The sequence below is a fragment of the Leptonotus elevatus genome, chromosome 1 (genome assembly GCF_054856555.1).
Source record: "Leptonotus elevatus isolate MCC_2025b chromosome 1, RoL_Lele_1.0, whole genome shotgun sequence".
Taxonomy (NCBI): domain Eukaryota; kingdom Metazoa; phylum Chordata; class Actinopteri; order Syngnathiformes; family Syngnathidae; genus Leptonotus; species Leptonotus elevatus.
In genome coordinates, this window is record NC_141239.1 from 11,138,122 (window position 1) to 11,153,872 (window position 15,751).

The following is a 15,751-nucleotide window of genomic DNA, read 5'->3' on the forward strand; positions in this document are numbered from 1 at the left end:
GATTTTTCAAGGCATTCCACACTTTTTCTTTTTTCTTTTTTACAATCTTTAATGCCCTTTTATCGGGTTTGCAAGATGATATGGTTTGGAAATGCCAGATGCCGTTTTTCAAGCTCAAAAATTCCTGGCATATCAAACGGTGAGGATTTTTCATTCATATTCAATATGTAAGCTTTGCTCTGATTGGACTGCTGTTCTAATTAATATGGAGAATGACCGTGGCGGTAGTGTGCACACCAGGCTTATAATACTTTAGGATTTTTCAATGTTTGTGTTTATTTGTTTTTTTTTGTTTGTTTTTTAGAATTTTGTTTCCAAAATCAGTTAGTTTTAGTTAGTTTTTATAAAGTTTGTGTGTGTGTGCGTGTGTTTTTTGTTGTTTTTTTATATATGGAGCATAAAAGACAAAAAAATAGCCCACTAAGTATTGTGTAATAAACTAACGTAAACTGCAATTCTCAACCAACTATTCAACCTTCTTTCTTCTGCATAGCCGTACAGTAATACTGAAATAAATGCATTTTAAATGAGCACTGCTAGCTCAATGATATTAACTGATGAAGACGAAAACACGAAAAACATTTTAAAAAACAAAAAAAAACAAATGTTTTTTCACTTTTAGTTATTTTGCTTTACTTTTGCTGTTGCTAGATATGCTAACTGGTAAATGTAAACAAAACAAAAAATTTGAACTTAACAGATACGGCAATTTCCTTGCTCGCCATTCTCCGTTCTGCATACGTGGCAAAAGTACTCACACTTTGTGGTTAAGTAGCAAAACAGATACTTGTGTAAAATAAAACAAAAACCGGAAAAATTATAAGTGCCAATTCAATTACCCCCCCCCCCCCCCCACACACACACACACACACAAAAAAGAAAGTGAAAACTTAAATACAAAAGTAATAAGCACTGTTATATTTACTGTTTTGATAATTTGGCACAAAGATAAAAATACTGTTCACACAGTATACGGTAGTTTCCCTCTTGTTAGTGTTTGTACTGAGAAGAAGAATAAATCAACATACATACATGCTTCTTTTTCTTTTTCTTTTAACCATCAGCTAACTATTGTTGGCTTGACTTTTATTTTACTGTATCCAAACAATGTGTTCACATAGCTTTGCTAATGTTGTAAACAGAGCAACAACAAAAAATGCTTACACCTTACCTGCTTGTCCTTACCTGTGCAGGTTGTTATTTTAGATTAGGCAGAGAATTACAGTACAATTCAACAGTTCTCTTGAACAAGGCCATTGATGGGGAATATCTTGCTTCTCTGAAGCGATTAATGCTCCCCCATTTACATTCCACCCTGTTGCTGGTGTCCCTGTAAGATTCCAAGGTCTGATCAAGACAATAAAAATATAATCATGGTTGACTTTACATTTCTCAGTCATGTCATCATCAGCGGAAGTATTTACAAAAAAAAAAAAAAAAAAGTACAGAAAGCTAAAAAATCAACTCAAGTACAGTAACAAAGTATTTGTAATTTTGTTACTGCCCATCACTGGTAGTCTGACATGTCTTGTCCTTGGTTAGTCCACAGACCTGGTCAGCATGGTGTACAGCTGCATTGGGGCAGACATTGACGAATCGGATGCTAGCAGCACTTGTGACACCAAAGCGATGGAGGAAGCTCCTGACAGGTCAACCGGCACCTGGGAGGCCCCGGCAGACAATCGCACCAACGGACAGGAGGTGTCCTCCAAGCAGCAGGCTGACAGGCCGGTGGAAACGAGCAGACAGGAGAGGATCGTGCCGCTGACTGGCCTGCAGACCGACTCTGACGAGGACGCTCAACGTGGCGAGAGAGCCGCAAGCGGTACTCCCGGCGGCCTGAGGCCTGATCCACCACCTCAGAGCACCAAGCCCAGTCTTGCCGCCATGAGGCAGAGACACCTGCAGGAGAGTTTAGGTACTGTAAATGCCGTTTTATGAAATGTGCTCTGTGCAAGTAGGTTGTCTGTGTCTTTGATATTTGACATTCATATACTGATGTTAAATGTTAATTTAAGCGTTAAAATCTATCATTAAAAAAACTTGAGTAAACAAATAAACATTTACTGCACAATTGTGTTAACCAGTTAGGCTTGAAGGCTTTAAGCGATGTATATGTAAATATATACTTTTAACATTTAATTGTGAGACCTGTTTTGATTTCCAGCAGCGGCAGGAAGGTTGGAAGCACAAGAAGAGCAGATTGAAAGAAAACATGAGGAAAAGGAGAGGACGCGAGGACCCGAGGGGCAGCGTCCTCTTATTCCTGTCAAGGTGTGTGTTTACAAACAAAAACGTTAGCCTTTTTTTGCTTTTATGCTCCTCCTGCTATAAAAATCGTCACCTAACCAAACACTTAATCCCACCTTCAGCCGAGTCTGGACCTCGCAAGAGAGAAAACCCCCACGATCTCTCCCACAATCTCCCCCACCAGTCAAGAAGGAAGTGATGCCCCGAGGCGTGTGCCTCTTGCTGAGTCTGTCAGTCATGAGGAAGTCGCCACCGGAGAGTGGAGAAGCCCGTCAGCACCTGCCAAGACTGAAATGGATTCGACTGCACACAGCATTCTTGGTGAAGGTATAAAAAGTGTTAATGTTCAGTAAAGATAGCATAAATTGTATTAGAGTAGTTAAAAACGAATCACATTTCAACACTACAAGTTCAGTTTCTATTATTGGTTATGTTTTCGTTTGTGCAGATGTGCAATGAATTGTTGACAGTAAAAAAAATATATCTACCGGTAAATCAGCATAACTGCATTACAAGTGTTCAACACAAAATGCAACTTTTAATGGCCACTCTGCTCTAAAAGTTACTCGAGGCCATTAAAGCAAACCTTTTTAGAGCTTATTAGGGCACTGTTTTGTGGTTAAAACCTGCTCCCAACATGATGCAGAGCCAGACACCAGCTTCTGCCTTTTGCTAATGGGAAAAATATTTTTGTTTGAGCTTCTACAACTCTCATCTAGCAACAACCCTCACTGCAGGGGAGGTTTGACTCTTTTTTTTTTTTTTTTACTCAAGAGTAGCCACTGGTACGAAGCACTGATACATTCGTACTTTTGAATACCCCCCCCCCCCCCCCAAAACCCAGTAACAGAATAGAAAATGAAATGATAATTGATGCCTGGTATCACTACTGGCCCATCTCTAGTTATAGTGAAACATTCCACATTGAAATTTTCACTGCATTTTGTGATAAGAACAGAATTGGTCTAATGACCATTTGTTTTTGTCTATGACGATGCATTTCTTGATAAAGGTGGCATTTTGTGATGAATATGTTCACAGAGGAACATGCTTTTATTGAGCTGTTGTTTAATTAATAAGTCAACAGTAAATGTCTCCACTCAACCTGATTTGGAAAGTTTTTTTCTTCACACTCCATGAATGTATTGATAATGGATATTGTCGCACCTATCAGGTAAGAACGAAGACGGCAATGGATTTCCGGCCCCATCACGTGGCACGAGAAAGTCCAGCTCATTTGACACAGGTATTGTTTGGCCAACACTTTGTTACGGCACGCTGGCTAATATGCGCACATGATTGTGCATGCTATGTCATTCAGCATGTGTGTATGTAAAATTAATGGGTGAATGGAATACATAAACATTTTTTTAATTGTCTCAAGACTTGTTTTGTTTTTTTACTCCCATGTTTATAATGTTGTTGGCTGGTCATTTCCCCTCAGGCATGGAGCGGGGCAGTCACTATGATCTGGAGAGGTTTTCAGATCCCAGACTCTCTGTGACAAAAACCTATTTCCCACAGAACAGAAACAGATCTCTGGACTACCCCGCTGGGACCAGGTGTATGTACTGTATTTCACTCCCACCCCACACCCCCCAAAAATGTGACCTGACAGTCATGTGACAATGGAAAGTTTGCAAACTGCAGAATGTATCATTTTGTGTGTTGTAACCTTTTTGAAACTGACGGCTGCTTTTTGAGTACTGATTAATGTGAAGGGCAACCAGTTTTATACACACTTCTGAAATAATCAATTTATGCAAATTAGCTTGAATTTTGTTGTTAATAATAACTGATTAGTCAGCATTGTGAAAACACTGATCATAATTTTATTTTAATTCTCAACAGTTAACAGGTTATGAAACTGATAAATACCATTTCAACATTTATTTATTCTTTGTAATTTGTTAATTTTCTTATTTATTTAATTATATCATTATTTATATATTTATTTTTCCATCGTTTTCTTCTTTCTTATTATTTATATATTAATTTTATTTATTCATTCATTATCATTTTAAATTAATCACTTATACGTATAACATTCCAAAGAAATTACAATGTCCCTGCTCTAGTAAGTTATTTTTAGAACAGCCCCGTGATCCTTGCTAATTTTTAGCCAATCAGCACGATCAGGAGTTTATCGGGGCGGCAGAGTACCCCCCCTCGAGTAGGACCTACGCTCGTCCCCGTCAGTTCCTGTAAATGTGTTGGGAAGGCTCCTGCAGTGGAGACGCGCAAATACGGGACTGGCCCCGTAAATTTACCCCGAAGTTCCTGCGGTGGAAACGCGGCTCTAGTCTAATCTATAAATGTTGTACTTAACTGACCATTTTTTTTCACAATTCAAAACAGTTCTCTGTAAGACAACCAAAAAAACGCTCGAACCATGTTCCTCAACGAGGTTGTCGATAACTTCACACAACAATCAAGTATCTGCCGGTTATCAAAGGTTAATGCTAATCCATGCATCCAGTAAAACCTGATGCAGCTCTGCTTACCTTTTGGATTTGAAATGATAATAGGGCAAACATACCCGTCGGGGATGTGGCTGTTTGTTCTCGATGATGACTTTGCATGATAGTCATTCAGACCAATTACTTAGAAGTGCCTCTGGATCTTCGCCTAGCCTAGCTGATTGGGTCATGGGCGGGGAAAAACCTTTTCAGAAGAAAAGCAAAGAAAAAGAAGTACTTGGTTGTTTAATTTCACACTTGATGAGTGGGCGGGTTCACCACAGACCCAACTAATTGTAGAACCGCAGTTAAAAAGCTTCCCCCTTAATATTTCTCCTTTCCAAAGTTGATGACGCACTTCATATATGCTTGTTTTTAGTTTTTAAAAGCTGTAATTCAGATGGCAGCCGGATTTCATTTTGAGTGAAGAAATATTTTTAGTTGGGCCACAAAACGTATCATTGATGCTTTAATAGCATCTGATTCTTCTGCAATGTTTCATTGGTGCAGTAATTGGCGGGCATGTTATGATGACTTTTTACGCTAAGCTGTCAGCCACAGAAGATGAAAAGCCCTCAGCAGTAGAATCATGAGGCAAATGTATTGCAAATGATCTCTGCCAGTAATCTGGAAGTACGCATGCAAAGGCTGCAGGGGACTCAATTAGCATCAGTGGGAAAATGATAAAAGTCGACACGTCGCAAGGGATGGCATTAAAACTGTTATTCACGAACGTGTGATGCTCTATCAACATGTCCACATTAAAAAAAAAAGTAATGTAAACGTGGACCCTATCCAGATTTTTTTTGTTAATGATTATTTGCTAAAAAGTTTATCAGTTTGAACATTAAATATCTTGTTTTTGAAGAGTATTCAATTAAATACAGTATAAGTTGAACATGCAAATGCAAATCATCGTAATCTGTTTTTATGTCTAACACAGCGTCCCAACTTCATTGGAGTTGTGCTTGTAGCAGTAATGGGTTGTCCTAAAACGTCTAGATTATTCCAACCTATTAATTGGTTTATTAAAGTACATATCCACTTGCACTGAAAATATATTTTCTTTTTAGGTTATGAAAGTCCCCACCATGGTAACAACGATGCTTTATGACATCACACGAGGACGAGCCATGGTTTGCATGGAAAACAAGACTGGAAAACTGAGGACTGGAGTGAAACGAGTTTTTAATGACATGTTTTAATTTCACGTAGTTTGTCATGAGTTTTTGCTGACTATGCATGTGCTGTATGGTTTTTAGTTTCAAGTGGTTTCAAGTGGTTGCACTTGTTAAGGGGCATTCGGTTCATAATGCACCTTTCATAACAACAGCTCAGCATAGTTCCATGTGTCTCCTGCAACTGTTGTTTTATGCACTGAGGCAAAATTATTTCAAAGTCTTCTGCCTACTCTTCATTGACAATCTGCTCAAAGAAAACACGTTTGTACGGTATTTATTCAAATGGAGTTGTACATATTTAATATAAATCTGCACTAACCTTTGTGGTGAATCTTCTGGTGAACAATCATGATTTTAGTTTTTCGTTTTGGTGATAATTTATCATTTGTTCCATGTGATCGGTATGCGTTACTGAATGCAAATGATTGAGAAACGTGTTTAATGCTCTAACAATCCCATCTCTTTAAAGGTAATAAAATCAGTTATCGTATTAATCAGATTTTATTGGAAGGAAAATGTGTATTTTTTTCTAAAAATGCTTCTGTTAATCTGAATAAATAAAAATGACTTTGCACACACGAGGTTTCACGAGCCTTCATTTGCATCATTGAAATGTTTGAATTATGTCCTAAAGCTTCTTTTCTTTTTCTTTTTCTTTTTTACACATGCCAGTTCCTGCAAATTTGTAAGGCTTGTTATGGTTTCAGAACAGCAGAGGGCAGCAGACTCTGCTGCTTGCACTGTAACAGTTGATGAATATGCATGACCATTATGGTGTTAATTCTCAGCTGAGCTCTTTGGAAGATGGTCGCCTTGGGAGAGCGGGCCAGCAGATCTAGAGGAGACTTGCTAATGAGCGAGATGATTGCTTAATTGCGTGCCTATTAATTATTTACGTCGCTTGCATGTAAGCAGAAGATTAGGCCATATTAGGCGTTTCCGGCTCTTGCTCTTGAGTCAGGCTTTGGAACATCCATCAGCTCTTTTTTTACTCACTCATTCACACGCTCACGCAAACATGGTCTCCCAGACGGGGAAGTGAACCCACGCCAACCTGCATCGTAGGCAAGTGACGGTACCACTCCGCCACCTGGAGCCCACGTCCATCAGCTTTTACAAAGAATAGAACTAAGACACCTGCTTGCTCTCAGTCAAGAGTAGATGCAGGCGAGAGATCTTGCAGGCTTTCAAAAATCACCTCATCTCGCGTTGTACTTTTATTTTTCCGCACCATATGGCCCGTTTCATCACAGAACACCGTCAGTCCATTGTGACCGTGCACGCACATTTCCTGAAGAATCCATCTTGACACATCCGAGACGAGCTCATGCACACTCGTGCAAGCTCTCCTATCTGTGCACTTGTAGATGTGTGTGTTGTGTCGCCGTGCATGCGTGCTGATGGGTCTATTTTGTGTGCACAGCAGTGGCAGATGGGTCAGCAGTAAGCCACTTGGCTGCTGTGTCAACAGTGGCAAGGTGGTAATGAGTTGATATGAGCCTGCATGCGCCACAGTGGGAGAGGCCAAAAATGTGAACGGGTGACTTTTACTTGGAATGTTTTGAAATAATTATCAATGGCATCTTGCCTATGGGGATGGAATATAAAGGATATAAAGGAAAGGCCGGTTCACTGATGATGAAAGGTGCCATTCATGTTAGAAAGCTGTCTTGCTCAAGGACACTTGAAGGGTGCAATTATTGAAGGGAGACATTACCCTGTCAACCTTCAACCTACTCACACTTGACTCATTGAGCCATTTTCCGTAGTAAAAAGATGGTATTTTGTGATCTCGTCGTTATTTTTCATGAACACTGAATAGCTTTAACAACTCATTTTGACATCACAGGTGCTCAGGTAGCGACTAATCATGGCTCAGTTTGCTGACCAAACTCTGAAAACAGGTGATCCGTGATTGGTCGTTACCTATTTCCCAAGCACGTGATGTCACCTTCAGTCGACAGCAACTGGAGAAAAAAAAAGTGTTTTTAAAGGTATTAATTGTTCATGAAAAATAGAGAAGTTATCAAATTAATTCTGGACAAAGTATTAACCTTTTTACTGCTGAAAAGGCCTCAATGAGTAAAGTATCCCTTTAAATACTGAAAGAGCCATTTCCTATGACTAAAAGAAAAGAAAAAATCCTGTGTGTGTGTATTTCCAGTACAAAATAACAGTGTGTTGACTGCTAACTGCTACACAAAACACAAAGTTCTGTTTCTATTTTAAACTCTAAAAGCTTGACAGAAGCTTACAGTACTTTCAAAGAAATGTATGTCTATTTGAGTCACTAATTATCACACAATTTTCATTTATTAATCGTGATTAATTGCATTTTCTACTACGTTGTACATAGCTTGTAACAGATATTTACCTCAGTAAAATCTTGTAATTAATGTAAAAATCCTTTAAACAGACATATAGGTAGATTATTTTATTTTTTTTACATCAAAATCAACTTTTTTTCTTCTTTTTTTTTGCTGATAAATTTGTGTAAACAGGTGTCTACTACCAACATCCTTTCTGTGAAACTGCCGCAGTTGCTCTACCACCCAAAGATATCCATAAAGACCAGATGTCTGGTTCGCGCGACTGGCCAATCGAATCAAACGTCCACATAATGCGACCATCTTGCTGCAAGGTACCGTGCTACGCCTCTCTTTCATTACTATGTGTTTTTTATCGTACATGTTCTTTTAAATAACTCAAAATAGTGGTTTACCAAAAATCGACTGATTATTGAGCGGCTTAGTTTATAAGGGTAGTTATTATACTACATACTTGTTAATAATTAATAATCCATATAGTTAATAAATATCCATCCAGAATTATTACTACATTATTAAAGTTTGTGAGAAAGCAAACCGTGTGTAAAATCCGTCAAGTTCAAAACGAGATAACACTCACCATCACTCACAGTCAATACAACGCTGCCTGCCTGTGACAAGATGGCCGCCTCGTGCAGAAGTTGGATTCTGCGCCGTAAGACATATAGTCTTTATAGATATCTATTCTACCACCAAGGTTATTTTAGTTAATGAAAACTAAACCAAAAAACTAAAATTAAAAAAACTATTTTGTGTTATGTTTAGAAAACTTACTGTTTTAGTCTTTGGTAATTAATTTAATACGTGAGCCTTTGGGGATGAATTTAAATGTGATTTTAAGTATATGTATTTCGATATTAACCGGAATAAAGACGTTTGAAAGTGTGTCACACAGAAGTGATGTCATCGAGCAGCAGCCAATAGAAAAGCATCTTCAGATGACGTCACTGCTCGGCGACAAATTTGCCTGCTTGACCTTTGGCTCCAATGGCTCAGCTCGCCTGCTTTTTCATTTAACTCAGCTGAAATGCAACGCTAGGTAAGAAATGTTACTTTTTTTCATTTTCATTAAATATTGCGCACAATTATTACACATTTAGAAAAACAGAAAAAACGAAAAATAATACTGAAATTTAAAACTAAGCTTTTTTTCTTTTTTTTTTACAAAAACTCAAACAGAACCACCCTGAAAACTAACTAAATTTTAAAAACAAAACTCAAAACGAAATAAAAACTTACTAAAATGAAAATTCCAAAACTATAATAACCCTGTCTACCACGCACCGGCTGAGTCACGTACACGCCTCCTTAGCGAATTGGAGTTGAAATAGCAATGTTTGCGATCATCTTTATTTCGATTTTCAGGTTAGTGATTTATTGAAGAATGTCCTCCCAAAAAAGTAGAAATCATTTAAACTGAATGATGATCTTTGTGTGTAATGGCCTAGATGTCCTTTAGTCCATATAGTGCCTGTCGTGAGTCAACAACGGTTGGAAAAAAAAAACAACTTCTTGCTCATTTGCTCGACTGGCAGTGACACTGAAGCAAACAAAGCATTTAATGAATTGGACAAGTGACACACCGTGTCGCATTTAGTGTCATGTAATGTGTCGCCATTGTTTGTGTTATTTGGGTTGCCAGTAGAGGAGGATTGTTAATTAACATTCCTGTACTGCAGGCTGACGTTACAACCCTGGACATGATGCAAATTTTTGTGACATTGGCATTGTGACATTTACTGAAGCTCAATGGCTTGGGGAAAAAAATAATGTACCTTGGATTTTTTATTTTTTTTTCACATTGTTTCTGAAGTGTATTTTATTTTGATTTCATGTGACGGACCAAGACAAAAGGGCACATAATTGTAGTACACATATTTGCTGTAATTATGACATTACAAATTCAGGTCATGTCACTGCCGGTTTCAGTCATTATGTTTAGCTACGTTTTCATTTGTATGCCTAACTGTTTTACTAAATTGCCTGTGTTTGACGGTAGATCTCGACGTCCCGAGTTGCCAGTTTTGTGCGCAAAATTCATCCGAGTAATAACATCCCTCATTTTTAGGAATCATATTGAAAAGCTGAAAACAGATTATCTTTGTAATAAAACTCTTATAATGTAATGTATTGATTAAAATACGTGAAAGTTTCAGTCAAAATTAAGCCTAATTGTCGTTTTGATACAGTTCTCAGATCAGTTGACTTTATTTTTGTATCTCATTTTCACATTCTGTCGAGTTTATTTGAGGAAAAGCAACACCTGCTTGGACTTGCTGCAGCTCCCATCTCACATAAGCTACTTCTATAACTTCAAGTGAAGCATTAAACCCAAAACTTGTTCTCGCCTCCTTATTCCGGGCCGAGTTTATATGCGCCTGGCGTACCTCTATTCACCCTTAAAAAGCGGGGATGTGACGCAAGCGAGCAGGCACTTGACAAGATTCCTCCGGCTCCATTCTCGGCTCCATGCTCGACGCAGATGCGTTTTATTTCTTCCTCTCCGATTCATAAAAGCTATCTATTCACTTCCCTCCCCGTCTTTTTCTGCGTGAGGAGGCGTGCTTAGATTGAGCAGTGATAGTGAGGTTGTGGGGCAGAGGCTGAGTCAGAGTGAGATTGAGTGGGTGCGATGGATGAGACATTTTGCAGACAACACGTACCCACGGCTGTATGGCTGACTGAGGTGCCTAAAGCAGAGAGGAGGGTTATATAATGAGGATGTAGCCACAACTTTGTCATAAGTGTTTAGAAGGGGGGTCTGATGTTTTTCTGCTATAACAGCCTCCAGCCTTCCAAGTTGATTTTCCACGTTTTGGCATTTAACTGCAGGACTTTGCTCCTGTTCACGGTCAAACGGCTCCTTAAGGGGAAGTGAAGTCACCCCCCCCCCCCAACCCCCAAAAAAGTGATAATATGTTCTATTCACTAGTCTGAATATGGTATTCTGGTTAATATTGTGTTAGTAGAATGTGAGTTAAGCAGCAAAATCCAGCCGTTTTTATCCATCTCAGGGGGCGGCCATTTTGCCACTTAACTGTCGACATCCATGTTGCTCAGGTCTCAGGTAACAACCAATCACAGCTCAGCTTCAGATAACAGCTGAGCTGTGATTGGTCGTTGTCTGAATGGCCAACCCCTGAGATGGATAAAAAATGGCTGGATTTTGCTGCATAACTCATATTCCGCAAATGTGATATTAATCAGAATGTCACGTTTAGACTAGGGAGGTTATATATAACATATTATTGTCAAGAAATGTTTAACGTTGACTTCCACTTTAAAGTCTTGAGCAAACAATTAGGCTACTCTTTTCAGGGACAAATTAGAAGTGAAAAGATTTATTTATTTATTTATTTTAAAAATAAGCATAACATCCATTTATTCTTACCCCCCAAAAATAGGGAAAGCTTGAAAAACAATTTCACTAAAGATAAGGAGCATGATGGTGAGTTAAAATTCCAAAGTTGCAAGCTATTTAAAGGCAAATCTTTTCCCACCAATTTTTATGCATATAAAATAGTTTGACCTTAATTTGACTTTAGGATTTAGGATGTGAGGTTTCACTGCATTTTCTATCATCTCTACAGTCAGCTTCATTTAGTGTTGTTTCTATAAATAGATGTTTTTCTCTTTTAAACTGAGGGGGATCCCCATGTATTCAAATACTTAAGAGCTGCAAGAGGTTTGTGGTGTACGTGTTTCGGCCTGTTCAAAGTTGCTTCCCATACCACGCACACACGGACAGCAGGTAAAGAATGCAGTCTCTTGTTCAAGAAACTTTTATTGCAGAACAAAATCAATTTGACCATCTGTTTACCAGACAGCCGCTCGATCTCCTGAGCTGTGCTTCCATTCCATTTCAGACAAGTGTCATTTTTTCCTCAAAACAAGTCTTCCTTTTCCCTCAAGCTGAATCAGGCTTAAAATGAAGTCAGTGGCAGAAATATGTGTCGCTATAGAATCCAAATTAGAAAGGGAACAAACAATAATTGGTTAAGGCCCCGCCTTCCGAATGACGTTAAGTGCACTAACACGTGGTTGTGATGAAAAAGAAATGTTACATTTTCCATCACACCATCTATAGAAAGGAATTTACCATAAATCATGCAAATGCAGTCTATGGCTTCTTCATGGAAGTGGATGTGATAAGACAAAAAAATAAAAAAACTTGTATCACATACCACAAACTGAGTTACTCTCACTCAGTGAACTTTTATTTTGTCTCTCAGCGGGAAAAATGTTGCACAGCTCTGGTGTAAACTAAAAGATGATAAATTGGCATATTGCTTAGAGCACCCAGTCGGTGGCTTAAAACGCTGTGTTGCAAAGTTTAAGGTGAGGGCAGGGCATTCGTGATCAACGAGCGGCTTGGGAAATAAAGAGGAAAGAGGAGGAGCACAGGTTTCCCCTCTTCATCCATCACAACGGGTGAAGGTGAGCGGAGGGCTATTCCTCGGAGCAGATCGCTGTACACAGTAAGTGAGGCACATTCACTTTTTCTATCTGCCTGTTGGTTTTGTTTGTTTGGTGCTCACCTTTCCACCATCTACATTTTGGCTTTGTATAGCCCTGTATCAAACTGACTTGTTGATGATTTGAAAAGGCTAATGTGTCAAAATAGCTTCAATCGAATCCCATGGCTTTTCAAGTAAGATTTAACTCATGCACTGCCATTGACGACTATAGACGTCAAAGATCCATTTTAAGTGGGGTGGCAGTGAATGAGTTAATAAAACCAAAATTACTTCATTTCACCATCATCCCAGGCCGCAAGAAACCTTCAGTTTCCAGACTGAATGACCGCAAGCCTGTCGCTCCGAAATCGGCGGTCATGAAGTCCTTTGAATGCCTCTGTTGGACCACCTGAAGGTTATCAGAGAGCCCCTTGCTGGACCTCCTGCAGTTTTCTTCCTCTGCACTTCAACAAAGCCAGCTGCCAAACTCCTGAAGTTTGCAGACGACACCACAGTCGTCGGCCTCATCAATGACAGCGATGAGTCGGCATATTGGAAATGGAGAGGCTGGTGTAGCAGTTTAAATATCTATTTTCAAATGTAGGTAGTAAGCAAAGATGTCATCATAAAAATAAAAACGGTCTTCGTTGTTTGAGTTTCATAATGGTAAAAGGGCTCAAAATGACATTAATCATCCAGTGTTTGGACAATATCTCTCTTGCATCTTTTGTCCGGCATTTTGTCTTCTGCTTGGGAACTCCTAAGTTTGAGAGTGTAAAACAAAAAAATCTGCAGATTGGCATTGAAAAAGACGTCATAATACAAAAAAATATTGGTTTTTAATGTCTGTATTTTATTTTTCAATACAACCTTTTCCAATGCCAATCCTTGCTTCAATATCAATGCAGCTTTTTCCACAATGACATTTTTTTTTTCAATACCAAATCTTATTGTCAGTGTTGTGGCTCCATATCCATTATGTTTATACGTGTTGCAAATCCAGCTCTGAAACAGGCTTTCACTAACAAAACAGTCTTTTAAGAAATGATGTCGGTACACGTCCTTCAAAAATCAAATTAATCCACTGTATTTTGGGACGAAGACCACTTTTTCCTGATCATTGTTTCCCCTTTCCACGGAGCAAGGGGAGAAAAAGAAAGGCGCAGCCAGCTTCTCGAATTTCAGTGAGCGTGACAAACCTTTACCGGAGATGGTGCCACTAACCCGAGGGGGCTGGGTCGAGTGCACTTCCGTGTCTTTTTGACGTCACTAAGTCACGGAAGTTTAATCTGCCCGTTTGAAGCACACATTTTAGAAAGGAGGAGAAAGCTAAAGAAGTCACGGACGGACTAGAGATGTCATTTTTGCCTCACCACACAGACTTAATTCTCCACTGAACATAACTTTTAACACCCCTGATTTAGAACCAAAAATAAATAAAAATAAAAATTGAACAGTAAAAAGTCCATATCCGCACATCCTGCAACAAATTGTCATGTAATGTGAAAGAATCTTGATTATTATTTTTTATGTTGTAGCTGCATATGTGCAATCTATGCAATATGTAAAGTTTATGAGTTTTGCTTGTGTTAAAGGCCTCTAAGGAAAAGATGGGAAAAGGACAGATGAGCGGAGAGTCAGAAACAGAACACAGATGTGATGCTCCAGAGACAAAGTGAGCACAAAGCAAAAGGCTGGGTTAAATTTAGACACACACATCTGGCTCAACTAATTTGCAGTTTGTGTTTCAAAACAAATCAATAATTCTTGCAATACAAATGTTACAGAACAATGCAGAAGACACGATTGCACTGCCATCCAATTCGGGCACCGAGACAAATTCTTTTTGCAGTAGACAGAAAGATTTTGGGTTGGACATCAAAAGCAGTACAAGACTTAGACGCATTTTAGCTAAGTTCACTGACCGTTTAGTGTTAAACAGATATAACATATGACAGTAAAAAATTTCATTTTTTGGATTAACGTTTTATTAAGATTTTCAACTGTGTACAAAATGAGCACACGTGGCAATTAACAGTCATATTACAATTTTAAGATATGTGCATAAAAAAAACAAGCATCGACTGCACGTTGTATTGTGCTTAATACCAAAATTGAGTTGAAATGTGCAAAAATTACCAGCATGACAATTAATATAAGCGGATTGATCTATCACTATGACTGCAAGTGGGCCTAAATTTTCCACACATTTTGTAGAATCATTTTAAAGTATAGCCTACTATTCATTTAAGTGACATATTGTTTACAATTACAGTCTCCATAAGAATCACAGCTTTTGAAAGGATGACGCATACCACGCCTCCTCATTAAAATAGGAATTTTGTGCCCATTCCTTAATCGGAGTGCTCTAAGAAGCTTTCTGGAATCACTCCTAAGCTAAGACTCCTTGCTACGGATTTTTAGGTTAACTTTTTTTCCCATCCTTCATCTCATTCCACAACAGTCGATAATTACATGTTCCATTAGTTTTTGAAGTAGGGCATAATATCACCCTTATCTACACTAAAACTGCTTGAATAGTTAATCTCACATTTAACTCATTCACTGCCATTGACGGCTATATACGTCAAAAATTTATTTGAACTATTTCTATTAGTTTAACATTTTTTCCCACTTTTGTATGAAAACCTAGGTGGAATTTTTTTGGGGGACATTTAGACCACATATGAAATTTGTGATTAATCGTGAGTTAACTAGTGAAGTCATGCGATTAATTATGATTAAAAAATGTAATCGCCTGATGCCCCTAATTTTTAATAATCTTTTCTTCTTTTTTTTTTTAAAGAAAAGAAAATATTATTACAAATAATAATAACAATAATTAAAATAGCTTTTTTTTAATGAAGAAGAAGAAAAGTATATTAAAAATTAAGGGCATCAGGCGATTCAAATTTTTCGTAATTAATCACTTGACTTCACTAGTTAACTCACGATTAATCACAAATTGTATGTGTTCTAAATGTACAATATTTTTTTTCTAGGTTTTAATACTCTTGTTAACAAAAGTGGAATTTTTTTTAAACTAATAGAAATAGTTCAAACTAATTTTTGATATC

General features: G+C 38.2%; 1 protein-coding gene across 5 annotated transcripts in view; it reads left to right on the top strand.

Moving 5' to 3' along the window:
- The window catches only part of carmil3 (capping protein regulator and myosin 1 linker 3), an 85,038-nt gene extending 78,570 nt beyond the window's left edge, over positions 1-6,468 (top strand). For 4 of the 5 annotated variants that reach the window (XM_086075242.1, XM_086075251.1, XM_086075280.1 and 1 more), the window contains exons 35-40: positions 1,543-1,918; positions 2,168-2,274; positions 2,373-2,577; positions 3,425-3,496; positions 3,695-3,814; positions 5,783-6,468. In XM_086075242.1, coding sequence (XP_085931368.1) covers positions 1,543-1,918; positions 2,168-2,274; positions 2,373-2,577; positions 3,425-3,496; positions 3,695-3,814; positions 5,783-5,823 — 921 coding nt within the window. In that variant the 3' untranslated portion in view covers positions 5,824-6,468. The remainder of the gene's footprint in view (positions 1-1,542; positions 1,919-2,167; positions 2,275-2,372; positions 2,578-3,424; positions 3,497-3,694; positions 3,815-5,782) is intronic. The other variant, XM_086075259.1, reaches the window with a different exon arrangement.
- Positions 6,469-15,751: the final 9,283 nt, after the last annotated feature.